The sequence below is a fragment of the Syngnathus acus genome, chromosome 16 (genome assembly GCF_901709675.1).
Source record: "Syngnathus acus chromosome 16, fSynAcu1.2, whole genome shotgun sequence".
Lineage (NCBI taxonomy): Eukaryota > Metazoa > Chordata > Actinopteri > Syngnathiformes > Syngnathidae > Syngnathus > Syngnathus acus.
In genome coordinates, this window is record NC_051101.1 from 12,571,329 (window position 1) to 12,598,526 (window position 27,198).

The 27,198-nt window shown below is 44.1% G+C and overlaps 4 protein-coding genes across 14 annotated transcripts in view; 2 read left to right on the plus strand and 2 right to left on the minus strand.

Moving 5' to 3' along the window:
* znf385d (zinc finger protein 385D) overlaps positions 1 to 4,528 on the plus strand; it is a 55,560-nt gene extending 51,032 nt beyond the window's left edge. For 8 of the 10 annotated variants that reach the window (XM_037275112.1, XM_037275118.1, XM_037275114.1 and 5 more), the window contains 4 exons: positions 223 to 513; positions 604 to 791; positions 1,783 to 1,875; positions 3,672 to 4,528. In XM_037275112.1, coding sequence (XP_037131007.1) covers positions 223 to 513; positions 604 to 791; positions 1,783 to 1,875; positions 3,672 to 3,911 — 812 coding nt within the window. In that variant the 3' untranslated portion in view covers positions 3,912 to 4,528. The remainder of the gene's footprint in view (positions 1 to 222; positions 514 to 603; positions 792 to 1,782; positions 1,876 to 3,671) is intronic. The other 2 variants (XM_037275117.1, XM_037275121.1) reach the window with 1 other exon arrangement.
* A 2,371-nt stretch (positions 4,529 to 6,899) lies between these two features.
* On the minus strand, positions 6,900 to 10,429 carry rab5ab (RAB5A, member RAS oncogene family, b). The gene is made up of 6 exons (XM_037273813.1): positions 10,235 to 10,429; positions 8,757 to 8,955; positions 8,419 to 8,570; positions 8,153 to 8,275; positions 7,955 to 8,048; positions 6,900 to 7,874 (listed from the first exon to the last, which is right to left on the minus strand). Exons 2-6 carry the CDS (start codon positions 8,920 to 8,922, stop codon positions 7,759 to 7,761), a joined length of 651 nt encoding a protein of 216 aa, XP_037129708.1. The 5' UTR covers positions 8,923 to 8,955; positions 10,235 to 10,429; the 3' UTR covers positions 6,900 to 7,758.
* A 190-nt stretch (positions 10,430 to 10,619) lies between these two features.
* Positions 10,620 to 14,789, plus strand: efhb (EF-hand domain family, member B). 2 transcript variants are annotated; one of them, XM_037273811.1, is made up of 13 exons: positions 10,620 to 10,896; positions 11,023 to 11,082; positions 11,711 to 11,854; positions 11,957 to 12,131; positions 12,218 to 12,328; positions 12,563 to 12,683; positions 13,250 to 13,336; positions 13,414 to 13,481; positions 13,546 to 13,706; positions 13,785 to 13,992; positions 14,062 to 14,253; positions 14,326 to 14,507; positions 14,580 to 14,789. In XM_037273811.1, the coding sequence occupies exons 1-13, from the start codon at positions 10,831 to 10,833 to the stop codon at positions 14,724 to 14,726; spliced, it is 1,722 nt and encodes a 573-aa protein (XP_037129706.1). In that variant the 5' UTR covers positions 10,620 to 10,830; the 3' UTR covers positions 14,727 to 14,789. The 2 variants fall into 2 exon arrangements, with proteins under 2 accessions (XP_037129706.1, XP_037129705.1); XM_037273810.1 differs by having other exon boundaries at positions 13,785 to 14,253.
* Positions 14,790 to 15,378: 589 nt separating this feature from the next.
* si:dkey-82o10.4 (uncharacterized protein LOC797793 homolog) lies at positions 15,379 to 17,476 on the minus strand. The gene is made up of 5 exons (XM_037273812.1): positions 16,986 to 17,476; positions 16,285 to 16,356; positions 16,076 to 16,202; positions 15,717 to 15,861; positions 15,379 to 15,587 (listed from the first exon to the last, which is right to left on the minus strand). The coding sequence occupies exons 1-5, from the start codon at positions 17,328 to 17,330 to the stop codon at positions 15,503 to 15,505; spliced, it is 774 nt and encodes a 257-aa protein (XP_037129707.1). The 5' UTR covers positions 17,331 to 17,476; the 3' UTR covers positions 15,379 to 15,502.
* Positions 17,477 to 27,198: the final 9,722 nt, after the last annotated feature.

The window sequence follows — 27,198 nt, forward strand, 5'->3', positions numbered from 1 at the left end:
ACAACGTTGAGTTTGGTCGACATCCATTGTCGTCTATCATGAGGGAGACCTCTGATAAAAAGTCAGAGGAAGCCGTGCTTTAAAAGACACAGGAAGTCGTTTTGGTTTTGAAGCGGCCATTTTAGTATCAATTTGGCGGCTTCAGTGAAGTTTTGTTGACTTACCGCAATATGCAAAAATCTCCATCCATCATCAGCTTTAATGGCGATGATGTCTCTCCAGATGTGGTTGCTAGCGCGGCGCCCCCTTCGCTGTCCCCCGCGCTCCGACTGGCAGAGTCCCACGAAACGCCGACCGACGTTGCCGGAGTCTTATCCTCGGTCCCGGACGCCCCGGAGAGGACCTCGGAGGTTGAGCTCCACTCGCCCTCAGAACCTGAACCGGACCTGGACCCGGATAAAGAACCCGAGAAGGACGCGGAAACGGAGGAGGAGAAAGCTCGCCGTCTGCTCTACTGCTCGCTTTGCAAAGTGGCCGTCAACTCGGCGTCGCAGCTGGAGGCTCACAATAGCGGTATGGCGTCATTTTGGTCTGTCACATTCAATGAACACAAATTACAGGGAGAAGAAATGACCTTGACATTTTTTGTGTGTTCATGAAAAGGCACCAAGCACAAGACCATGCTGGAGGCCCGCAGCGGCGTGGGCTCCATCAAGTCGTTCCCGCGGCCGGGAGTCAAAGGCAAGGTGGCGCCGCCGTCCACGTCCAAGGCGTCTACGGGCCTGCAGAACAAAACGTTTCACTGTGAGACGTGTGACGTGCACGTCAACTCCGAGACGCAGCTGAAGCAGGTGATTTATTTCATCTATCTTTATAAGAAATGAAAAGCTAGATTGCGGTTTTTAAAAAAAGTGTTTGTTCTTAAAATTAGTATTATCTACAATATATAACATATTTTTTGTGTGTTTTTACTTTAGGTGTATTTTTTGGATTAAATGCGAGAGTATTTAATGTTGTAAGGAGAGCGGATGTTTGGTGGTTGTCATAATGCGCTGGATCTGGCTCGTCCGTTGCCATGGCGACGCTCCACTTGCATCATTATCAGACGGCTTGTCAAAAAAAAAGAATCAGCGCAACAGGGATCTTTGTCAGTCTTCGGAAATATCAAATCGTGTCGGTTACATTACCGTGGCAACAGTGGCGCACAAATACAGAAGTTGAAAGACGACGAGTCGCGATCTTCAGAGGGCGGCATGAAAAAAAAAAGTTTGATTGCTCAATAAGACTTATCTCTAAGTCAAAGTAATTTCACAATTACGTTTACACTAACTGACCATACTTACAAAATTGCTAAAAAATATCAAAAATTGAAGTAGCATTCATAAATGTAAAAATATTTGCATTGCGTTTAAGCATTAAGGTTTATCATGTCAAATGGGTCAACGTTTCTGAATGCTAAATGACATTTTGCACGCTGCTTCAAGCTCCCAAATCGTTTCTTTTTTCAGCTCGTAGGTCTTGTAAGTGTGTGACTTTTGTGAGAGCTCACGCTGAGATTTTCCACCCAGACGTGACGCATCAATTTTTCATGCCGACGACGAAGAAGAACAAGCAGCCGCCGCAGCGCAATCAAACCACACAGGCCTTGATTTAAAAAAAAAAACAAAGATGGTGGAGATGTGGAGGATGATCTCGCGATTGGCTCATTGCCATGCCGTTCGTTTTGCACTTTGTGTGAGGACTTGATGCCGTTTGTTAAATCTGAGAAACAAATCGCTGGCCAATCTTTTTTTTGAAATGCCAAAAATGAAATCTAACTAACTTTTTCCTTGCTGTCCTCAGCACATCAGCAGTCGTCGCCATAAAGACAGAGCGGCAGGCAAACCGGCCAAGCCCAAATATACTCCCTACAGCAAAGGAACCACCAAGCAGACGGTGAGCTACCAACACCATTTTGTTGCTTTGATATCCATAACAATGTAGTTGCCATTGGCCGGAAAAAAATGATCACCCGCCGTACCTCAGCAGCATCAAACAAGACTTAGATAAGGTTCATGCACTTTTGCAGTAGGATCAAATTGGAGTATTATTCACTATTATGTCAAATGTTATACAAGAAGAATACGCTGATGTTTGGCAGAGCTGATGAGTAGACGGAAAGAAAGAAAAGGAAGGAAGGAAGGAAGGAAGGAAGGAAGGAAGGAAGGAAGGAAGGAAGGAAGGAAGGAAGGAAGGAAGGAAGGAAGGAAGGAAAAAAATAGTGAGAGAAAAAGAGAGAGGATAGATAGCAAAGATAAAGGATAAGAGAGGGAAGAGCTAGCGCTCCAGAGGGCTGGCTGTTAGCACTTGTGAGGAAAATGTCTCCCCCCCCAAGCCATCATTGAGCAAGTTAACGGAGGGGAGCTGGGACTTGTGAGACTTCCTTGTTCCGCCCCCTCATCGTCCTCCAACAGTGATTGATAAGCCGTGACACGGCGCCGCCGCCGCCGGAGCGCCGCGTTTCCATTATGGATACAGAAGATTAGGCCGGATAACTTTGGTCACCTTTTCACACTATTAGCTTCACTGTGCATGTGTGAGGCTGAGGCTGGATGGACAAAAACAAAGTCACAGCAACACCAGCCACTATCTCTTGGATTTTGTCTCGCGTTATTAAACTTTAATGCCGTCACAAAACATTTTGACTTTTTATACAGTACGTTTATTACACACATTCGGTTCCATCAAGATGAAATTGTCTTTGGTGTTTACAAAAATCAGGAAGCATGAGGTTTACAAAAAGTGATGAAAGTAAAATTGTTCAAATGTAAGCCTAAATAAAGATTCATTTTACTCAAAAATATGTTTGTAAGGTTTAAAGACAACGTTTATAACATAACACCAACATTTGGATTTAGCTAAGACGAAATTGTCTTGGTTGTTCTTTACAAAAACAGGAAGAAATTTCTCTGACATCTTAAAAACAAATGTTCTTATAGTCCAAATTGCTTTTGACGTCCGCAAAAACAAACACATTGGTTTGGTTCCTCTTAAATCCAAAATGTGTTTTGACTCTAAATTGTTTTTGATGTTTGTAAAATTAGGCTGTTTTAAGTTGATGGTTCCAAAGATACCCGTTCAATTTCTCCAAACACTCAAAATTGCATTCACAAAATGACCTTTGATGTCAAAGACCACACAGGCGCATTTGTTTCATTCGAGACTTGGTGGATTTTTGAAAATCCCATCTGATGGTCTCATGGCAACGTGCTGCGACTCTAATTAAGCTGAGAGTTGTTATTCAACGACGAACCAAAAAGCCATTTAAATACATCTGCATGCATTTGAATAAAATGACATTTAAAGATTGACGCGCCGCTGAAAACAATCTATATCCTTAATACTCATCGTATAAATTGTATTGAGCAAGCTAATTAGCATAAATGTGAGTGACATTCCACATTTCTGGTAGTAAGCCATTTGAAGATTTAAAAACCAAAAAGTCATGTTAAAATGAAAGGGAAGGCCAGAATTGGAGTCTAAGATCCAGTCAGGAGGTAAGCAGCACCATTTTGGACCAACTCGAGATGCCTGAATGGAGGGAGGACAAAAATCAAGTGACAGTAATCCAGTGGAGATGTAACAAAGGCATGGATGACAGTTTCAAAAGTAGAGGCTTGACTTTAGCCAGCTGCCTAAGATGAAAACAAGAAGGTGGATTTGACAGCAGCGCTTTGTCCTTGTCCCCCCAGCAGATCAAGTTGACTTTGGGCAAAGAACGTCAGTGCCCCTCCCTGGCCACCCTTCTTCCCGCACAACTAATGGCCGCCGCAGCCGCCGCCCTCGGCAACACGTTCCCGCAGCGCGCCGCTCCCGGCCACGCCCCCAGCCCCGGCCTCTTCCCGACACCGCCCCTCCCCGCCTCCCTCCTCCGCCCTGCCCCCGGCCCCATCAGGACCGCCCATCCGCAAGTCCTCTTTGCGCCGTATTGACCCCCCCCCCCCCCCGATCAGGCAGCGGCGGCGGACCAGTCTATGCATCTGGGATTCAAGATGGAGAGCTGTCGGTCAACTTGTACAGCTACATGAGGGCAATAATGTAACACACACACACACACACATGCGTGAACTACTATGCAGTGTCATTACTCCATGAGTGTCGTTGGGTGGCGCGCACGTTCCTGTTTGCACTTTAACTTCTGTTGACGTGCACGTTTGACGTTAGACTCTGTTCAATGGTTAGACTACGTGTCGTTTTTGGGGGGTTTGTATTAGTCCTTGCGTATGTTTACACTATTCCCAGAAAGTTAGCGATATTTGGTTTTGGTGTGAAATTTCCACATGAACCTCATATAGACCTTTACGGGCGAACGTAATTTTGAATTGGTCAAATTAAGTTCACTTGTGAAAGTCAGACTGAAATTTTACACTAACACCCCATATCTAAAAGTTCTTGTGAGTAGTGTGTATGTGTGTGTGTGTATGCGTGCGTGCGTGTGTGTGTGTGTGTTTTGTGTGGACCACCGATGCTTCTGTGTGTTACGTGTCAAATGTGTAAAAAAAAAAGTGTTCATTTGAAATAAAACAAGAGTCCTACTTTGTTAAATGTGCTTCTCGTTTGGAGTCACGTCACGGGCCATTTCATTAGGTACACCAGGTCCATTAATAATCCCATGAAAGACTGTAAGGAAGTTAATTTGGAGGATTTACCAAAGGAAACAAGTTGGAGAGATACATTTTAATACCTCTAATCATATAATACAAGTATTCTAAACATAACTGACCATCTTGTCTTTAAAAAAAAAAAAATCTAAACCATGCATTCGACAAACAAGGCTGTGATCTTTGTACAATATGTATTTTGTGAAATATTGCACATGTGGACATTTGCAAGCTGGGCCTTCTGATTCTGATGCAGAGAGCTAAAAATAGCTCGAGTCAAAAGTTGAACACACAAACACAACGTGGATGTACAAAACACACACGCACACATCTGCCCACGCGTCAATGAACAAGGATTCGGGAAGATTTGTCGCCCCCTGTTGGTCATGTTTATATTGACTTTTGAATGTGGCCGCATAATGTATTGCACTCTTATCTCAAGGCAGACTTGCGTGTCCTTAATCCTCCTACCAGTGTAAAAGGCATTATATAAAAATGAAACATCTGGAGGCTTCTCCAGCACGGACGTCATCACCATAATCACACCGTCGCTTTTTCACGGCGCGCTCTCCAAAAGCAGTAACGCGCAGTAACGCAAAGTGACGCTAAAGAACATTTTTGTGTGGTTTTCGTGCGCTCGACGCGAGCAGATGCTCGCTCTCTTTAAATATTTTTTTAGGTTGGCACCAAAGCGATAAGGCTTGATTTTGCGAAGCAGCGCTACGCTAGCATCTAGGCTTTTAAAACAAATCAAATTAATTTGAGAGTCATGAATGTGGACAGCACGGCCGGGTGTACTTATCATAGCTCGTCACTTTTCATTTATTAATCTCGCTTGATCTTTACTCACACATTCTTTCTTGTTTTGTTCCTCTCTGGGGTCAGTGATTTGCGTCCCCCTCGCTTCCTTTTCTTCCTCAAGCGTTTTATCTCTGTTAATGCAAATAGTTGGCGTCAGGTCGAATCTTCTTACCGCTGAAACCATTTTTGCTTGGCTGAGCCAGGAATCTTATTTTGTTATAACTAGCTGTTGATTTTACTTCCAATCCATGATGCCTTGAGCAGCAGTTTGGCATATATAACATAAGAAGTTTCATTTTACTCAAACCTTTTCATGGCACTCCTCAACGGATAACATATAGTAAGTGTCAATCAAAAGTGAATAATGGCATCATTATAATGGTGGCTTCGGCTCTTGTACTGACTCTCATAAGATTCTGCCGGTGACCTCTCCTTAATCAAGCCTCCCTGATGATTGACGGCTCCATCCATTATGGACTCATTCATTGGCGGCTCAGACAGGTGAGACGGACTCTTTGACTTTGACACTTTCAAACGCTGTGTGGTCTGTCTTAAGATGGAGAACAAAGGAATAGAGTATGGTCTGGTGCAAAACTTTACACTATCTTTGTTTTTAAAATGAGCCCTTTTCACAGCATTCACTTTGACATTTCAAATAGGACATATAGTTATCAGATAACACAAAAAACACATCAATTTCCACAATCAAGCAATAAATGAGGAAGATTCCCCAAATTGAGCAAAATTAAATACACAACTAATATATGGCCTAAAAAACTAATCAAGACATGTCTTAAAGCTAGTGTATTTATTCCGCCTATGCTCAAATTATATTTTTTTAAATAAGCTTACTCATAACCAATACTAAAATAAGTCATAATACCAAACTGATTGAAGAGTATTTTTTGTTTACCATTTGGGACCGTCTACATCTTGTCGTCTCTTCATCTTGTTTAAGGGATTTTATTGGAAGCCTATAAGGTTCTAAGTAGTACTTATGAACTCAAACCACATTTACTTGACGAAATTCCGCTAGTTAAAAAAAGTTTCTTTCAAAGTTTAGCCTGCTGACCCCCTCCAGGGAGCACAAGGGACATGCTGTAATGAGGAGATCAAAGCCTGTTTTTTAAGTTATTTTTTCATTGTATATTTAAAGTTGTGGGGTCAGAATATGCCAAATATAATATGATAAACTCTGAAAACGTTTTTCATACCTGAATTTGTATACTAATATGATTTTTTTTTAAGACTGATAATTCAACCGTGTGTGGTTTGAGGCATGGAGACGTTGTGACGCTACACTACTGCCCTCGCGTGTCCAAGACAGGAACTGCTGCAGCGGGCCAAACGATGCAGGTACTGCCTCTCCTCGATTTACGTTAGCTTCGACATACGTTTCCTTTGAAAATAAACGAAAACGAGGAATTAACTTATGAAAAAAAAAAAAAAGTTTTTCATACAAATTTTTACTAGCATAACGAGCACAGCCATTGACCCAGCGAGACAGCAAAAAAAGCGTACAAGAGATTCAATCTTTATTGAATTTATTAAGTCATATTCAGACACTCAAAAACCGATCGGGCCCGTCGCGTGGTTGAAACCCTTCGAGCCGTTTGCGACCTACAAGCACTCGCTCGTATAAAATGAAGACATGATGATCAACACTGTGTGCAATGCGATTAAAAGTTCCTTTTTAACGTGACACCAGAGTTGATTTTTTTTTGTTTTTGTTTTGTTAATAACACTACACAGAGCTAATTAGAATAATCGTTTAAAAAAAAAAAAAAAAGAAACACCACAGCTTTACCAGTTGGAGACGAGTAGAGAATGAATACAAAAAAAACTAAACAAAATAAAAAGCATAACCAACTGTACAATTGTTCGGAATCTCTTTTGTTGCATGGTCATTTCTACACGTGCGGTGTTGACTCGGTGGTGAGGGGGGAAGTGATCCACGAATCCTTCAGGAAACCAAATAAAAAAAAAAAAAAAAAAGATACCTCCTGTTGGGTTTTTGTTTGAGAGAAAATGGAAAAAAAAAAAAAAGGCCAGGACGTGTCAGGATGGGAGCCATTTTGTGGGCGGGTTGTTAGTTTACCACGACAGGGTGAAAAGGTGTTTGCTTCAGGCGTTGTAGTGATAACATGCATCCATTATACTGATATACACCTCTTTTTTAAAAAAAAAAAAAAACTTTTAAAAAGAAAGAGGAGGAACATCAACTGAGAAAAAAAAAAAAAAAAGGTATTAGAAATGCAGCTATACAAAGTCTTTCGCTATTTAGGACTGGGTGGTGAGGAAGCTGATGTGTGTGTATGCGTGTGCATGTTTGGTGGTGGTGGGGGGTCGTTAACTGAGACCACTGTGCGGGCCCCTCCTAGTTACTGCAACAGGTGCGGCTGCTGGGTTGGGCCGTCTCGGTCAGGTCCACGCCCCGGTTCCGCCCGCCGCTGGCGCCGGCTGTCTGGGGCTCGTTCTTGGGGAGCTTCTTGGCTGTGATGACATCATCACACAGTGTCGTCAACAGAGCTACATGACGGCGACACGTTGCCATTGAGGAGATAGATGCTCACCGATGGCCATGAAAATCTCATTGACGTTCATGGAGGTCTTTGCCGACGTTTCCATGAAGAGCAGGCTGTTGTCGTCGGCGTACGATTGTGCGTCCTGAACACAACATCAAACTATTAATCCGATGTTTCAAAAAAGCTACGGAGATGACAGGATTCCTAATAACGGATTCACAGGCGAGATTGTGTATTTTGCCGCACCTGGAAGTCAAGCGCTCGCTTGCTGGCCAGGTCGGCTTTGTTGCCGGCAAGTGCAATGACGATGTTGGGACTGGCTTGCCTCTGGAGCTCCTTCACCCAGTTCTTTGCCCGCACGAATGACTCCTGAGTCAGGAAACAACCGCGGCAATCATCAGACTAATTCAACTTGACATGTTTGATTTTTATAGGTCAGATAAGTCAAATTGTTTCTACATTTTTTATGAGCTCCGCATCACTAATTTCCTCCAGCTCAGCCGTGATCCTACCTCGTTGGTGATGTCATAGACCACGATGGCGGCCTGGGCGCCTCTGTAGTACATAGGGGCCAGACTGTGGTAGCGTTCCTGACCGGCCGTGTCCCAGATTTCAAACTTGACCGTCGTGTCGTCCAAGCATACCGTCTGAGTCAAGAAGGCAGCTGTGGGAAGCACAAAATGGACAGCGGCAGCCATTTTAGCGGGACAACAATCACGAGGTAAACTCCGAAGCCCCGCTGAGAATACTAAAAGAATGTAAGTCGTCGAAATGCCCCTCCCAAAAATATTTTGTAACACCTCAAATGTAATAATAGGATTATTCCACCAGGACAAGACAAGAGCCAAACCTCCAATGGTGCTCTCCTGGAATTCGTGGAACTGTCCCTTGACGAAGCGGAGCACCAGACTCGACTTCCCCACCGCCGACTCCCCCAGCAGTACAAGTTTGAACTGGCAGATCTTGTTGCCGGCGTTGGGCCCATTGGGCCGGGTAGCTCCGCCTCTACTTGCCATGTCGCTTTCTCCGGACGCTTCCTGCTGTGGATGCTGGGGAAACCCCCGGATAGTGTCACCTCAACACTTGTACGAGCTACGGCACGGGTAAAATGTTGTTGTCCTCAGAGACCTGAGATCTTATCCTCCCGTTTTGATTGACAGCGTCAGATTTAATCTTGGTAGTTATTGCATTTCGCACATGTTTTAAGTGTTTAGTTTTGCAAACATATGATGTAGCAAGGTAGATTTGGCTATCTTGCTGATAAGAGATATGAGTCACACTTCCCAGGTGGAAGTGTTTCACGCCACAGCGATGACCTTACATACACCCAGCAACGAGAGCGACAGCCGTCCACGCAGACTTGAGTCATCGGGATAGTTTGGAATTCCCAATGTCACACGACAAAAACACTGGTTGCTTTCACAGACTCAACAAGTAGTTGCGGCAACTAGGACAACGGCCATGAGAAGACTTGACCATAATATCCTCGTGTCATTTGAGGTCACAGGGTTGCACAACAGTAGTCATAAAATGGATATCAGGAAAACAATATGGGAATATTTAGGACGCTGTCAGTTTTCCTGGAAGTTTTGTCCACTCACACAAACATTAAATTATATTACAAGATAAACGTGCCACATCATTTGTCAAAGTTTATGATTAATTACCGTCATCTGCGTGTTACACGCACGACGTGAGCAAGTTGAACTAATCAGCTCGCTCAGTTGTTGTTGTTGTTGATTAGCGTGAAGTAGCACAATACTAGCTAGCTAACGTTAGCCGAGCGGCTACATCATAAGTTCGTAACGTCGTAACGAGAGGCGAATCTTCGCCGGTGACAGAGTCAACGGGACGGCGTGTTATCATTGGAAGACGCCGAAACATCGAGCGTGTGTGTATATTTGCGTGTGTAAGTGTCGCTTTGGCAAAACGCTAGTGATGTGCGATCAATTTGGGTGTGTACGGCTAGTGACAGCTATGATGTTAGCCGTCACTGGCTAACAGCTGGCTAACGTCACTATCCATTCGCTGTCTCAAACAAATGTGGTCAAAATGCTTCACATGCGTCCGTGTTTATCATCACAATACAACAAGCGGCGCCAATCCAACCGGTCGGACCTGCCCGAGTCACCACGTTAGCGGGTTAGCTTCGACCCCTGCAGTGTCGTCGTCAGCGGCGGACGCAGGCTAGCAAGCTAACCCGCTAAAGAGGCGCTGCGCTCGGGTTTGGATGTGTGTTTAGCCGCGGCCGCGTCCGCGTCGGGTGGAGTCCCCACCGCCTCCGGTTAGCCGCCAGCTAGCTGGTTCGTAATCGGCTCGTTTACTCACCCAACCAAGAGACGACGCCGCTGCCAAATGTTGCGAACAGAGTCCCCCCTAAAACCAAAACTACGCACTTTGATGACTGCCGGTCTTAGTGAAACATGAGATTCTTTTTTTTATTATTATTTCTTTTTTCCAGCAGGCTCCGCCACTTGTCTCAACTTCCCTGTTGGCTTTGTACGAGCGATGATGACAGATCGTATGACCGCAACTGGCAATCCTCCTACGTCTCACCGAGCCGCACCAATCATACGCGCGACTCCATTCTTATCATTTGGGATATTTTATATGATGTCTATGAATTCCTGCCTTCATAAAACTTCAACAAGGCTGAGAAGTGAACACAAAATGGCGATGTTTTCAAATCGTAGAAATGTAACGCGTTCTTCTACACGTCATTTTTTCATTGTTTTTTGTTCGCAACATTTTTTCACACAAGTTTATCGAATGTCGCGTTTGTTGGGACGCGCTCGGATGAAAAGTAGATATTTCATATATATCACCTTGTCGGCTTTTGAAATGTTGCTAGGCAACGACAAACTGTAAGGAAGCCAGACCTGTGTTCTCTCCTCAGGGAACATTTTATTTTTGGTTGCAAATTAATGGAAATAATAAGTCAGTCGGGGGTGAATATGTCAGACGCGATGAGGATAGCACAGATGCCGAGGGTAAGTGAATTTTCACGTGTTGTTGTCTGACTTTAGCCACGTTAGCCTAACTTGTGACTTTGATGTGCGTGCGGATCTGTATCTTAAATATAAATGTCATTTCAACCTTTTTTCCCCACATTACAGGCTGGAAAACGAGTGCCTTTCAGGGACACAGTAGCTGCTTGTTTTCAAGAAATAAAAAGGGTGAGTTATAACAAAGCTTTTTGGAGAGACTCCCAAAAATTCTTTTGAGACAAAGTTAAACACGCATGTTTCAAAATACAGATATTTAAAAATCGGAATACTATTCAGCTTGTGTTGAAAGCAGTCATAATTCCCCCCCCCCCTTTTTTTCAATATAATTAGCACTGAAAGATGAGGGGACAAAGTTTTCTCGGTAATTTTCCATTTTCAGAGGTAGTCAGAACAGAACTGGAATTGCACGAGTGGTAGCCATCTTCTGTCTTTGCTGGTTTATGACTTCCACCTTTTCTCCACTCATATGACTGGCATTGATGCGGAATGCCGGAATAGGGCAGTTAAGCTTATTATCCAACACTTACTTCCCACGCCCTGTCATGTTGAAAGCAATTGCGGCTGTCAGACTATTTTATGTCACAATAGACGCTGGTAATTATATCTATCATCTAATTATTGGATGGCAGGATGGAGCGTCTCAAGGCACAAAGTCATGGCAGTATTCTGCCCTCGCTGAAAGATAAGCGTCTCGTGTTACAACCTTTATTCGGGATCTCCGTGTGAAAGAATCTGAAGACTGACTCGACTGTAAATGAGAAATATGCTGTCATATATGCTCTTTTTCACAAACTAGGCCCCGACGCCACCTCCGGTTCGAAAGTACCACAACAGCAACAGACCGGGGCCCGGTGTGATCCGAGTGCATCCCGGGAAGGCCGATGACCCAAAAGTGGCCGAGGCGCTTGTTCACGGAGTCTGCACGAAGGCTTCGCTATCGGTCAGCCGGCATTTGAAGGCGTATCTATATCAGCTAATTTGATGAATAACGTCTTGCAATCTCTATTAATGCAACAAATGATAGTTATTTTTTTGGCGGCAGGCCGCGGTCACGCTCAACCCGCCACCTCTCAGCAACTTCCAACAGAAGCTGCTAGAGTTCAGTGAGGCCGACTACGCCTTGCACAAGACGGCGCCACTGGGCCGCTCGGCAGACCCCACCGGACTTCCCACCTGGTACAACGAGAACACCAGGTTTGGAATTCCATCTCATCCAGGTGCGACACTTCAAATTATTCTCTTAAGGTTTTGAGTTTGGTTGGTTTCTCATTCCTCCTTTTTTTTGTGTGTGTTTTGGATCCAGATGTGGATATCGGCCAAATTATTCATCCTTCTAAAACTTTGGATCAGTTGGAAAAGGAGGAACAAGTGGTGCACGAGGCTTATGTTCACAGTCACAACAGTTATTTTGTCGGTGAGAAATCTGCGTGGGTTTAAAAATACAAAAAGGCGAACGAGTAAAGCTGTATATAGTCAAAAACGGATTTAATCTAGAGCTAAAGATTTTTTCACACTTGGCCAAACAAAACAAAAACACTCATCTTAAACGACTCAATTGTTCGATGTTAACAGATTGTCGCCTGAGTTTGAATTTGTATTACAAAATAGAACGACGCAGTTTTACTAAATTGTATTTGTGTTGTTCCAGGTGAGCAAATTGACAGGAAGTACAACTATAATAAAGACAGCTGCTTCGGGATCCCGACGCCTTATTGCACCGACGGACGCTACGTCGGCAAAAATCTGCATTGGTTTGGAGAATCCACCAGGTGACAGCAAATGGAATAGAATAGAATAGATCTTTATTGTCATTGTCACATGTACAACGAAATTTAAAAAGTGCCAACCGATCCGCGCATGCGATAAAAAATATATAGAATAAATAGAATAAAAAGATAAAAAAATGTTTGATCCTGTTTTTGTTTTCCTCCCGAAGCCTAGTTTGTTAGCTGCCCTATAATAAAGTACGATCATGTGACTGTGTTGGTTGCCGAGCAGCAGTTGCCAGGAAACACTGCCCGTTGCTATTTCACCGCCAATCAATCATCATTTTATCAATTAGAATTGTGATGATGTTGATTAATGCGCAAAGATGTACAAGACAATCATGACAAATGCAATCATGACAAGCAGCAACCAATACAAAAAGTATTTTGGTAGCATTTACCAAAGTCCTCCTGTGACAAAAACTTATATATATGTTCCCCCTAAACTATTAAATATTTCTGTATTATTATGCGATGATGTGAAAGTGCCACATTGCACTTTGTGGGCTTCATCATCCAATTTGTTTTTTTCCTGTAAGTGTTTATTTAAAATATTTGACTTTCTGAAGGGTGTACAATCCAAACCCCGTGTGGAAGAGATCTCCAGACAGCAGGGAAAAGTTGAAACAACAAATTGGGAACGTGGACAACAAGAAGTACGTTTTTTAAAATATATTTCACACCCATCATGATGAAACTTCAACTTTTAGAACTTGTCATGTGATTCACCTAGGAGAGGAACCAAATTCGAAGTGCCTCCCAACCGCACCTTCGGAATTGTCATACCGCAAGACGAATACAGTGAGTTTGCGTCGATGGATGGCGTGAACTGAGATGGCAAGCTAACGTTTTCACGTTTGTGCAGGTGTCGGGGATCTGATCCACTCGGGGCATCAGCCGGCGGGCAAGCGAGCGCGAGGCGACGAGCGCCAGCGTTGCCTGGCCAGCGCTGTGCGGAACCGCCTTAAACAGATCAACTTGCAGAACTTCCCGTCTTTGCTGCAAGCCTTCAAGCACTACGACAAGGTAGACGCCAGATGTTTCAGGTTCAGGAGCAACCATGACGGCCTAAGCCCTGACTTCAAAGGCGTTTTTCGTTCCCAGAAAGGCAAAGGTCGCATCGATAAGGAGGACCTGCAGGAAGTGTGCCGGCACTTCAAGGTGGTCGTCAGCGATGCCGTTCTGGACGACGTGTTGAACGAATGCGACCTCGACCGAGACGGATTCATCAACTTCCTGGAGTTTGCCAACTTCCTCAACATGAAGAAAAAGATGCCGTTGGACAGGCGAGATCAGGACCTGGTCGTGGACAGTGAGTCCTACAAGTGCACAATTTCTGAAAACGAAAACCAGTCCAATTTATTTTTGAGTATCTATTCAGCCCAGTTCCAGACCGACTCAGACAAACTTCCTGGTTCTGCTCCTTTGTTGAAAACCAATAACCTGGAGCCTTTCAAGACTGGCAGCTCAAAGAAGACCGTGAGAACTCTCAGACGACCCGAGCTACTTTCTGACCGCTTCATCACCTCTGCCTCCTTCATCGGGGCCGCTGCCAGGAAGCCGCAAGAATCCGGTTAGCTAAGTCATTCTTGCATACACAATCCTGAGGTTCAAGTATTTTTAAAAAAATGACTTTCTCCCCTAGACACTCGCATCTATGGCATACCGTCGGTCCGCAAAGACATTGCGGCCCCGCCCATCCGGAAGATCTCCGACCATGTCAATTACGGCGACATGACCACGGTGATGGATCTGCTGCTGCCGTCAGTGTACGGACGTCAGGGGGTCTATCGGGACCACTTCTTCCTCCCGCGCTCCAAGAAAGAAGTATGTGCTGTTGAGACGCTGGAGCATTGCAAAAAATTAATACACGCTGATATTTCTTTTTCCCGTTGACAGATTGCTGAGATCTTCAGGAACCTGGGCGAAAATATTTCCGAGGAGACGTTCGAGGAGGCTTGGAAGCTGGCGTCCACGAGGCATCCCCACGGCGAGGTCTGCGTGGAAACCTTCCGAACGGTACTCGAGGAAATCAAGGCTTTGTAGTCGAGACAAATTTTTTTTTTACTTTGGTAGCAAATGTGGCAATTTATGTCATGATAAAATCATAACAAAAGACGTTACAAATCAAATAGAAAACTCAGCTTAATTTAGCCTATGAACAAAAACGTGTGTAATTGAGTCATGCAAATGATTTGATGTGTTTTTGTCATCTGTTCTGTGTGAATATTATATTATTTGATGTCTAATTGCATCATAGAGACAAAAGATCTTCGTTATGGCTTCTTGGAGCTATTTTGCCATCACTTTCGCTAAGCGGATTAATGAAGCGTCTCGCTGGCACGCCGCCTCGACTCGTTGACACTGTGAAATAGTTTTAAATAAATCAAAATATTAATTCATAAATTAACACGTGTGCTTCTGCTTGTGCTTCTTTATGTTTGCCGCCTTTTAAAGGGAGTGACGCGGCGGCGTGACAAATTGTTTAAACGCCGTGTCCGCCGTCGCGTTGACATTGCGTCACTTTGCGTAATCTCATTAGCGCGCTGCGGAAAAATTCGGCATCTTGTGTGAATTGATGCTAAGCACTACGAATGATACATTCAAGAGTCTTTTTCAACACAAATGTTTAACAAATGTGTCAAAATTGCATTTTTGAATGTTGGGAGCATTTTCATGACCTCGAAGGATTTTTCTTCCCTTTTTGAATATCAATAATAATAGACGTTATGGCTTTACAAATGACTTTCTAGTTCCTGGTTAATCAGATAAACCAGAGCTTTTCTTAGGTAATGGAAAGTTTCAATGTATTTTGATGCCATTCAGTCAGTTGGTTTCCAGTTCCAGTGCCAAACAGTGGTCACCATCCAGTCCTGAGATGCTCCTTTTGTCATCTCACGATGGAACCTGACAAACAAATGGTAAAACAAATCTAATAGTTAATCATCTACAAATGCATTGCAGCAATGAAAAGAAAATAACCTTATAGTCAACACAACTTTCAATTCTCTGGGACAAATCCAACAATATACTTACTCGTAGACGGCTGTGGCTACTTTCTTCGGTCTGACGCCGTCTGGGCCGGGAGACACTCGGAATATCCTGGTGCCTTCGGGGTCTTCGGGACCGTCCAGCGTCGTCAGATACCAAAGCCTCATGACGATAGTGCAAAACTTTCTACCTGCCCATCAAAACAATACAGTGAAACTCACATTTATTATTATCCAGCGCCTGATAGCACAGTCCTCTTTTCAATTGAAACAAATTTTGGTAACATCGGTTCATGTTAGAGGCATTTTGTTGATGCTTTATGATCACCCCCGCAAGGATGTAAACCTTCAAACAACTGTTAGCTGCAAACAAAACAAGACATGAAAACATGTCAGTAAACTGACCATGCGAATCAAAAACGACAGAGATGTCCTCCGGTAACACAAATATGATGTCATCCATGGAGACGGCCAGATGCTGCCTATGATGCTGAGGGAGAGGCTGACACCTCTCCTCGATGTATCGGATCATCTGAAAACCAAAACAAACACAAGGAAAGACTAAAAAAAGAAAGATGGTTGCAGATACACTCATGTGATGTTTAATTTCTCACCTCAACGGAAACCACGCCGATGAGTTCAAAGTATTTTCCTTTGGACATCAAGCTGGAGATGTGCACCAATGCCTGAGTGGTAGACAGATTTCAAATTGGGGTTATTGTTTTAAAAAGGAATTCATGTAAAAAAAATGCTAAAAAATACTCTGTTATTGTTGAGTTTGTAGAATATGAATTATTCTGAAAAATACACTATCCATTTCAGGGGTCGGCCATTTTGCCGCTTCCTGTCGCCTGAAAATGACGTCACCGTTTTCGGGTGATTACTGTCACCTGTGTTCAGTGTATGGTCATGATGTTTAAGCTAAAGCTGTTGTAAAGAAAATGTTTGGACTCGACAACCGCTTTAAGTAAGTAATTGCCTTTTAAATTGGGGGATTCAAACAGTGGTTAGGGGTTTGAAGAACGGTTTAAAAATAGAAAAACAGGGTTTGTTGTTCGAACTGGGGAGATGAGGTTTAGGGATGCGAGTTAGCATTGTTTTCAAACAAGCGTTCGAATTTCAAATTCGGGTTTCAATGTTAGCTTTACAAATTATGGTTTACTTGTGCTAGGATTTGAAAGTTTGAATTTCAAGGTCGGCTTTTAAACTAGGGTTAGGATTTCAAATCATTGAAAGTTACACTTGAGTGTAAAACTCTCAGTACGAGATGTGACTAAAAAAATCCTCCAAATATTGTTCATGTCTTACATGTTACCTGCTTCACTCCCCTTTCAAAGTCATCCGAGTTGACATCCAGGTCGAAGAATAGCTCAACGAGGAGCAGGGTCACTTTACACCGGATCCATGTGATCGGATCCGGGATGCCCACCACCGAGATGTCAGGCTGCCGGCCGGAGCTCCCGTCAGCTCCGCGTTGCGAGCAGAACGTCCTGTGCCCGGCGAACGCAAGCTTCCCACTGTTCTTAAGCTGCGCCTGCCGACTGAATCCCTGCACGGGACACCGGGACCTGCTGCACGCCAGGCCGCTCCTCCGGCCGCACATCTCGGGTGAGTTCGCCGCCAGCCACCGGCACGCCGCGAGGCGGCTGATCCGCAGCATGGCAGCCGGGAAGCGGCGGCGTTGGACCGGGAGACCGCGGACCACACTACCGGTAGGAGGGTTGAACCCGATTTCTTTCCTTTGACCACCTTACACAAGTCATCCCATTTTGTTCCCCATAATGCCCCTGTGCACATGCATTCGACTGCTGAGTTCACGTACTGTTGGACATCGCAGAACTACGTGCAATATATATATATAATTGTGCGTTTAGTCATTTAAGCGTTATTGTGAAAATAAGAGTCAAGAATGGCCACTTAAGTCATCGAATGCCCCTCATGCAAATAATACGATACTACTACTCTTATTATGATTGTTTATCATACCCACATATATTAATTTTTTTTCAGATTATTAAATTTATCACATCGTTTAAAAGTTATACCTCGTTATGCCCTCACAGCACATCTTGTTTTGGATGGAAATGAAGTTTTTAAAGGCAGGTTTCATAATAGAAGTAGAAATATTATTTACCTTATTTGTCCAGCAGAGGGCGCCATGTATCCATTTTTCGTCGTTTTAAATGCGAGAAAACTATCATCCCAGTTAGCAAATTTCTTGTGCTGTTTTGTGTTTTGTATATCATATATAGTTCATATTTGACACGTGGCCGTTGCTGTAAAATAAGACAAACTATTTAAATATTTAGTGATATTAGCTCACACTGACATAGAGCAAACATGCACTCATCAGATACATTAAAGTCTGTAATATACTACGGCAATACGACTAATATACAGCCTATATGATATACAATATTTGTCCAATTTATGTTGGTCATTTGTGGATTTATATATTACAAAGTGCCGGCAAACTAATAAACAAAAAAGTTAATCTATTATACAGAGAATAATTTCAAAAGTTTGATGGAAAATTATGCAAATAATGTAGCATGATTATTGTAACTTTTGTACATGGTGAACTCAGGAGTAAATTAAGAAGTTTAATATAAAGCACTTTGGTGCAAACATTAAAGCTTTATACAAATACATTGTCGCACCTTATTATACTCATAACAAATGAAGTAGAAATTTTCAAACTATTCTGAATCATTGGAAGACACAAATATTCCTAGTACATACATAATGGCACATAAATGAGGTTACGTTAGCAAACTGCCACTGGTCTGCATTTTGTGTGTGTGCGTGTTTGCGAGAGAGAAACTGTAAATACATAACTTTAATTTAATCCACATATATTCGGTGCCATATATCGAGCAAAGTGTGATAACAAGCAGAATAAGCAAGGGTGCTATTTGGAATTTACAAGTCTCGCAATTTGACACTTAATGTGACACCCAAAAAGTTTTAATTGAGTCCAAATAAGAAAAGTAACTGACTGACAGCCTTTTACGTCTTAATGAAGACACTTGATTATAGTGATCTTATGTATTGTATATGAGGATGGAGGAGAGAGAAAAAAGTAAAAAAAATAGTAATACATTTAAAATTTTTAACCCCATTATTGCACAACACTGTTACAAATGACTCTTAAAGATATGATTGCGTGTTTTTAAATGAATTAAATGTGTAATGATCAAATTAACAAATTCCTGAATTATATAAATTCACAAATGTCTCCCCCAAACTTCAACAGGACGTCACTCATCTTTGACACTAATGAGAGAAATGAGGGAGTCTTTTTTTTTTTTTTTTTTTTTTTTTTTTTTTTTACATTTATTTATCTGTGCATAAATTAAAAAAAAAAGAAATCCGTCCCAAATTTATTATTCATCAGTGATGTGATTAATATGCAAAATTATGCAAATGAAGACGCAATTAGGCTCCAATTCTCCAGCGGAGTTTTTCCATTATAATTTAATACAAAGTAACAGAGCAATTGGTGTCACGTGTAATTACGCTTAGCGGAGCGCACGCACACTTGCCACCCAATGCTGCGCAGAAACTTCAGAGCTGAAGCTGTTGGAGGAAAAAAAAAAATTCTCGCCTCTACCTTGGGAGGCCATAGATTGTAAATTGTCACATACACACCCACAAACATTTCTGAAATTGCATGACTTGTTCCGGTTAGGACATAACAGTACTTTTTGGAAAATCCAGGCCTTGTTCTGCTAGGAATTTGGAATTAGGTTCTTCTCCAGTCTCTCGGATTCTAATAGATTCCGTCTTGGGGGGGCCATAAATTCAAAATTGTAACATATACACACACACGTACAGTGGGAACAAAGACGTCCTCCCTCGTCCGTCCTCGCCGCCTCCACTCTGCTGGCTGTGCTCTGTCAAAGAACATAATCCCTCCACAAAATGGAAGCACAAAGGAAACTTGAGCTGAATCCTGTAAAGGCGCGGACACGCCGCACAATGCGTCCTCCCACCCGATTTCTTTTTTTTTTTTTTTTTTTTTGCCTCGCTCGCCTGACGGAAAAAATGCCCCGTGGCGCAGATCAAGCGTTTTTCTCATCCTCCTCCTTCATCATCCCTGATATACCCCCCCCCCCCCCCCCCACCACATTGCCTCCATAACCAGAGGCCAAGGTCCATTCGGACCTGACCAAGTTTCTTTGGCTACAAATTAGTTGAGTACATTCAGGAGTCGATTTGCGAATTGCTTGTGATTGTTAGCTCGGGAGTTAATCATTTAGTTATTGGAGTGACTCGCAAGGTTAGATAATGAGTTAAGTGACAGTCTAATGTCAGTTTAGGAGTTATCCGAATAAGTTTTAAGGTAGGGCGTTAGTTGAGTATTTTCAGCGGTTGAATATATCTTTTCTGAAGGCAGTGTCTGTTGTTCTAACAGAATAAATGTGTGCCAGCGCTCGTGCGTGTCATTTTAAATGTGTCAATGCAACAGCACTGTTTTATTTGTGTGAGGTGGAAAGAAAAACAGTTGTTGAGGTTAGTCCATATAGGTCACTGTTGTCGGTTGTTGGCTTTTTTTGCCTTAAAAGCTGCACCTGAGGGGCGTGCCCCGCTCAGGCTCGCCCCCTGCAGGCGGAAGTCAGAAAGGCGAGCGTCGGTGCGGTTTGCCATTAACTGAGTCGGCTGATTACATCAAACCTTTGGTAAAGTAGGCCGCCCGCGCTCGCCCCCGCCACAGGAAGGGGAAGTGCCCCCCGCGGGGTGGGCGCACCTCCACCTGTGCCGCTGCACATCTGCAAAGCGGCGAGGCGCTCCTCCCGCCGCACTTCCTGCCGCCGCCAGTGCACGGCAAATGTCAAAACGAGCACGTGAGAGATAACCACGCTTGGCTTGACACACAAATGTATCTCACGAAATTTGTATTGGAGTGACTTGTAATTGGTTGAATGGCTTAGGCATGTAGTTTAACTTGAGTAAGTCATTCACATCAGAACGCCACCACTCCCTACTTTGTCTGCAGTCGGACGCCAGATGACATCGTGCACGTGCATTCTTGTGCGTCTGTTCCAGCGTGGTAATTAACCTCGTCGGTGCGCCAGTGCCGCGATGAGAGTCAAACGCAAGGTGGCGATTGCTGTATTTTTCCACTTACCCCCCTCACCACCACAAACATCACAGACACTTGCTGTAAATTCTCTAAATGTCTTCTTTGCTTTCATGGATTACTGTCAGTATTGTGAGCTGCTGCCAGGCCCGCTTGCCTTTTTTTTTTTTTTTTTTTTTTTTTCCGGGCCCGTCTCCGCCACCTTGATACATTTGCCAAATGAATATCTGAAGCCGTAATTAAATTTATCCACCTCTGCACCTTCTGTACGGACGCCACCTTGCACACATCACACCTTATACACACACACACACACACACACACACACACACACACACACACACACACACACACACACACACACTCGCTTCAGGACATTTTATTTTCAAAAACAGATTTGAACGTCATTTAATAATAATCATTTGGCACTTTGGAGCTGTTTTAAGCACCAAATGATTCCATCATGTCCCAAGTAAAAGTATTTGTGACAAATATAGTAAACCTTGTTTTAAAAGCTTAATTGCATTTAAAAAAAAAAAAAGCATGAAACCCATTATTGAAATAACCCAACCCAGAGTTTTAGTCTTAATTCTGACTTGAAACCCTCATTGAAACTCTAAACTTGCTTCAAAACATAACCCAGGCTAACTTGAATCTGGTCTTGAAACCTTAATCTGGTCCTTGAAACCCTATTTTAAAACTCTAATCCTGTCTTGAAACTCTGATTGAAAGTCAAGTGACCAGTTGTCGGTTTATCCTGCCCGAATTTTTCAAATCCCAAATTGTAATGACTTGTAAGGTAAACCTGATGAATTGTTCAGAATCGTCTCTCCTGCTAGGTTAACCACTACACAATGTGGCCTTGTCCTTTTGACCACCACCGTGTCCGGACCCCTGGAACGGCCTAAAAGCAGCCTGCCGCATTAGCATTATCATAGCCTGGCATTCATCACTTTGTCCAACCTTTTGTCTCTCGCCCTTTTTTTTTTTTCTTTTCTGAAGGCGAGCGCGGGAATTATTAGCGGCTTAGCGTCAAGAGGCCCCCCTAAGAAGCTCTCGGGGTGTGTAAGCCCCTCTCGCGAGTCCCCGCCAACAACAGCGATGCCGTGTTCGTGTCAGCGGGAGGGCCGACGACACCGCTGCGCCGTCAAATCCACTCCCGCGGAAAAAAGAAAAAACGAAACAAAAATAAAACCCCGGGAAATATTAAGTGAACAATAGGAAGCATGACTCAGCACATTCCTATTGTTCCCGCCGTGTGTGTTTCTGCGTACAACAACACTGCACACTTTTGTGGGAAAGCCACAGCGGAGTTGAGTTTTTTTTCCACGGATTTGGGGGTACGGCGTGAAATCCTGTGGCACCTCTTTGCGGCTTGCTGGCATACGTGGGACCGAGGCGCCGGGATTGAACGCGGCTTAATGTTGGCGCGGGCCGCGTGTGTGCGCGTGATAACGCGCTGGCTTTTCTTCCCAGGTTAGCTGCCAGGTTAGCCGCCTAGCGACACCCGCCGTGTTCTCGCGCCGTATTGGGGGGGGTAGAAGAAGCCTGGTCGCCGAGGTGTTGGTGGGGGAGGGCTAATGCATGTTTTTGGAAAGGTTTTGGTAATTCCCACCACGTTTGTGAATGCAGATAGTGTGTGACAATGCGTGTAAAAACAGACAGCTAGCGCTTAGCCGCTAATGGCTGATTGGCTATTTTGAGGCTTTAAATGGTGGCAGAAAATACCTGCGTGCACACAAACTATGCGCCAGGTTATTTTTAAACTCGCACTTACATTACCTTGGCGCGAAACTCTAAAATCAAAAGTGAAACCTGGTCTTGAAAGCCTCATTGGAAAATGTAACCCTGACTGAATCCTGTATTGAAACACAAAGTCAAGCTGGTAACGCTAACTTTAGATCGAAAGCTAATTTTGAAACCCAGGCCTGAAACTTTCATTTGAGAAGTTTTGAAACTGAAGCGTTATTATGATTACATTTACAGAAATGATTTCATAACATCTGCTTGTCAATAATTATCCCGTGACCTCTGACCTGCGCCGGCAGTGAACCCCAGGTGTAAGGCAGCGGCGGCGGAGTAATGAGCGCCTTCCTTCTCTCCCGCACGCTTCAATTAGCGCCTTAATATTAGCCTCCAGAATGAAGAATTGGAAGACTGCATGGGAAGAGGACAAAATGGCTGCTTTTCTAAAGTTGTCAGCGTGCGTGTTCAGAACAGAAACATTCAAGATTCAAAATGGGATTTCAATCTTGAAATAAGGTGTTAAGCAGAAGTTTGTTTGAAGCCAGAGTGATGGCCTAATCTTATCTTAATTTATCTTAATTTATTTGATCTTAGCTTATCCTAGCTTAGCTTAGCGCCAAGCGCCTGCATGAGAGGATAAGCGCTAATAGGAGATTGATGGCATGTAATTAGCGCGTTCGACGTGGGCGCCGCGCTGCCATGTCGCAGCTGTCACCGGCAAACCAGGTGGAACGCCGCGGGGAAACGCCGCCTAAGCGCTCGCCGATGAATCACTGACAACCGCGCGTGGATGGAAGCGCAATTCTGCGCCGGGTTGACGGGATTTGAACGGCCAGTCGTTTTGATTTTGCGGCGGGAACGCAGTGTTAAATTTCCCCAAAAGTTTGAACTTTTCCTGCCTCTCACGCAATCGTGTTAATCAATCAGGGGGCAGACCAAGTCAAACACAACGGCCCGTTTATGTCTCGGATGCAAGTTACAAGATATGTACGATGTGACCCGGTCAAGTGGAACTACTGAAGACTGTAATGGCGTTAAAAAAGGTCAGACGGAGGTTCGGCAGCTTTGCTTGATGACGGGCGACATGCGAGGAATCAGGAAAGCTAACTTGGAAAAGTTACTTTTAGACGGCAACAAGTTCATAACATGATCTGCTTTGACAGCTGTCTTTCTGGAAATCTAAAACGGATTTTGAAAATAAGGGTTTCAAGTCAGGGTCAAAGTCTAACTTTGAGGACAATCAATGGATCCAATCTTTCAATCAATCAGCATGTCAGTCCTCATTTCAGGGGGGGCACGAGGGATGGGTCGCTCGCCCCCTCCCATCCCACGGCTTCATTAAGCTCAGCGTTGTAATATTGGCGAAGGGGGCGGAAGCATACTACGCAAATTGCTGCTTCGTCATGACAGGTGGGTGCCCCTCCGCCGCCACCCAACCCTTGCCCCCCCCCCCCCCCCCCTGTCGTGAATCATTTTTCACCCCCTCCCCCTGTCATTAGTGGGTAATGATTGGATTCTTTATTCGCTGAAGCAGTTAAGGAAAACAAGCGAAATGATGTCATCACTCATCGTAAGCCCGCCGACTGCGCGACTGTCATATTCTATCAATGTACTCATTAATGCATGTAGGAAGCAGTTCAACTCTCAAAACTCAAGTATATAAGATGAACCTCGTTCATTTTTTTTGTCCGTAGCCTTCGGACTTGAGCGCCACCGTTGTAGTACCACGTTGCGCCACAACATAGCAGGAAGCGCTGTGCTCCACTTGAACACAATTTACAGAAGAAGAAAAACAGTTTTTGCTCTCACAAAGCAGACAAAATCTATTCCTATCCGAATTGTTAGCTTGACTTGAATCCTTCTCATTTGAAACAAACCTTGTTTAAAACCCAAACTCTCCTGCGACAAGAGTGAACTTTCCAGTCCATTTGGACGCTGGTCCACATTTGTCATCCTCCAGATGGATGGTGATACCTCCCCCAAGCCCCTTCCATTCATCCATCGACACGCGGCTCGACGTGCGCATCCCAGCGTGTGAGCGTATCATAGCCCGTGCGCGCCAAACGCACCGCGGCTCGGCCCCACAGCCTCCAGGGGGGCCGAGGCTTTTCACGTCTCCACGGGCCAGCACGCCAGAGGTCCCGATGCCGGGGGACGTGAAGCCAATCGCAAGAAGGAGGGGGCATTATTTCTCCCCGCCTTACCCAACGCTCTCCTTAGCCTTTAGCTAAAAGCAGGCTAATGGTGGCCAAGTGTGTAGCGAAAGGGTCTGGGGGTGTTGGAGAAGCGTGTCTGTAGGTTCATCTGGATTGGCGTCGATAAGGATGCGAAGTCTCCGTCTTCTGCCTATCGCCGCAATGCACGACTCGGTGTGTGTGTGTGCCCGCGCGTGTGTGTGTGTGTGTGTATATGGCACCGAGCGCGGGGACTGGCAGTCCACCTCCAGGATGCCAACAGTGACTGATGCCACATTAGACATTCCTTTCAGAGCAAACGGCGGCGGCGTTGGTCAGCATCATGCCAGCTCGCACAGGCTCTCAGGATGCCCGCACCAAGCCCCTTCCCCCAGCACCACCCCTGAACATCCAAAACAACCCCCCCCCCCACACCCCAACCCCCTTTTCCTTTGAGCACAGAGCTGGCAGCCACAGCGACCAAGATTCCAGTGAATTCCAAGAACTTGCAGGAAAGCAAAACAAACCAACAAAAAAGACCGTGTCGGATTGTAACTTTGCAATTTAATTTGTGGAAGACTTTTTTTCTTTTCCTCTTTTGTTTTACACATCAAATGTTTGCTCATTTAGCGGAAATCACAGCTCTTTTTTCCATTGCTTCCAGCCATATTTAAAAAAGAAATAAATGATTGTCACTACATTTGATCTGCTCTCCTGTCGGGAGGTGATAGCTTTCAAAAAGGCCGGTTTTTCCACGCTTTTGTCGGTTGATATTGCTTTTTTTATTTTTTAGTATTCATGCTTCAACTTTGGTCGCAATCAGATGAAATCTCTGGAGTTGTACTTGGTTTTTAAAAGGCTCTTGCAAATGACGCTAAAATGACCACGTCAAACCAAAATGGGAGACATTCTGTGACTTTTTTTGGCATGACCTTTTAAGACTTTTTTTGTGTGTAAAGATGCTTACTAAATTCCATGTGGCTTTGACTTGTCCAAAAGTTCTGGTCCGCTTTTCTTTTCCATCTTTGAATTAACTCTGGAAATGACCCAAAAAGGCAGTTTCAAACCAATATGGCTGACTTCTTGTGTCTTTTATCAGACATGGCGACTTCAAACTTTTTTTGTTGATCTACTTCGGGGGCTGACTTTTCAAAATATCCCGCAGTGCTTGACCAAACTTTCATTGATCTTAAAATGGCCACTTGGAATCAAAATGGCCGACTTCCTGTTTCTTTCCCGACATGTCTTGAGACTTTTGGTGAGTCTAACCACGCTAGACGGGCCTACCAAGTGAAACCGGTTCTGGGTGCATGGTTGGCCACTAATAATATACACTTAAATACGAATACCTCAGTGCCAGCGTCAATCTTCTTTCACGTTCTAATGAAGTGAGTGTTTCCGGGAAAAAAAAAAAAAACTGACAAGCTATCATGACCGGTGATGCTGTCAGAAGAGGCTCTTCATGTCCAATTATTGTGGAGGTGAAGCTGGTATTCAATCGCGCTGCTCCGCCCGGGCTTAAGTGATGACACTGAGTGATTAGAGCGCCGTTAAATACCTGCGCTAATGAGCCAATTAGCCCTATTGACATCCATGGCCGCCTCCGAGGTGGAGTGAACGAGTTGTGCCGCCGCCGCCGCTCGCTAATCACAAGCGATAACAGCGCTTAGCCTTCAAATGCTAATCCTGACTCGCGGGCTGCTACTGTGATTTCTCTCAGTACCCACGCTGAGAGGAACTTCACGCTCCATTCGCCACTTCCTGCTCACTTGTAACTTCGCTGCGGTTTTCACTACCGCTGTGTGTCGCTTTACAGATTATTTTTTTGTGTTGCACGTTTAGGAAAATGTCAGAATTTGGCCTTCGCTCTCACACTGAAAAAAAAGACGGTGAGAAAATTACCGGCACTAAAAATGAAAGTGAAAATGACAGTGAGTTGAGGGGGGGATTTCATTCAAAATTCAACTCAAAACTGAAAGCGGAAAGAGTTTCAGAGTTTTGAGTCAAGTAGGCGCCTGAGTGTTCAAAATGACGGTAACAATAGACAGTCAGACCAACTTATCGAATTTGATCAGAAAATGAGGGGGAAAAAATGCTAAATTTCCTCCTGCTTTCGATACGTCTGCCGCGGCTTCATCCTGACGTGAGTCGCCTCTGTGGAATCCTTGTGAGTCTATAAAAGCTGAACAATTACAGGACAGAACAAAAAATGCCGGGGAAAGTTTCCAACCACAGAACAAAACACAAAAACAGAAAATCCTAGATTGACGCGTCTTTCGGCGTCGTTTTCAGACAAATGACTGAGAGCCATCAATTAAACTATGATGAAGAGACGTCTGTGCCTTTAGTATCAGCTTGTGGAAAGATTAATTCAAGGGTGTGTGTCGCGCCTTGTAATTTCACCTCGCTAACGTTTTATCGTCCAGACGGTGTTGAGTGCAGAGGTGGCAAAAGTACTCGCATTTTGTATGTACTTAAGTTGAAGTACTGTACAGCTACTTGTGTAAAACAAAGTGAAAAGTTTT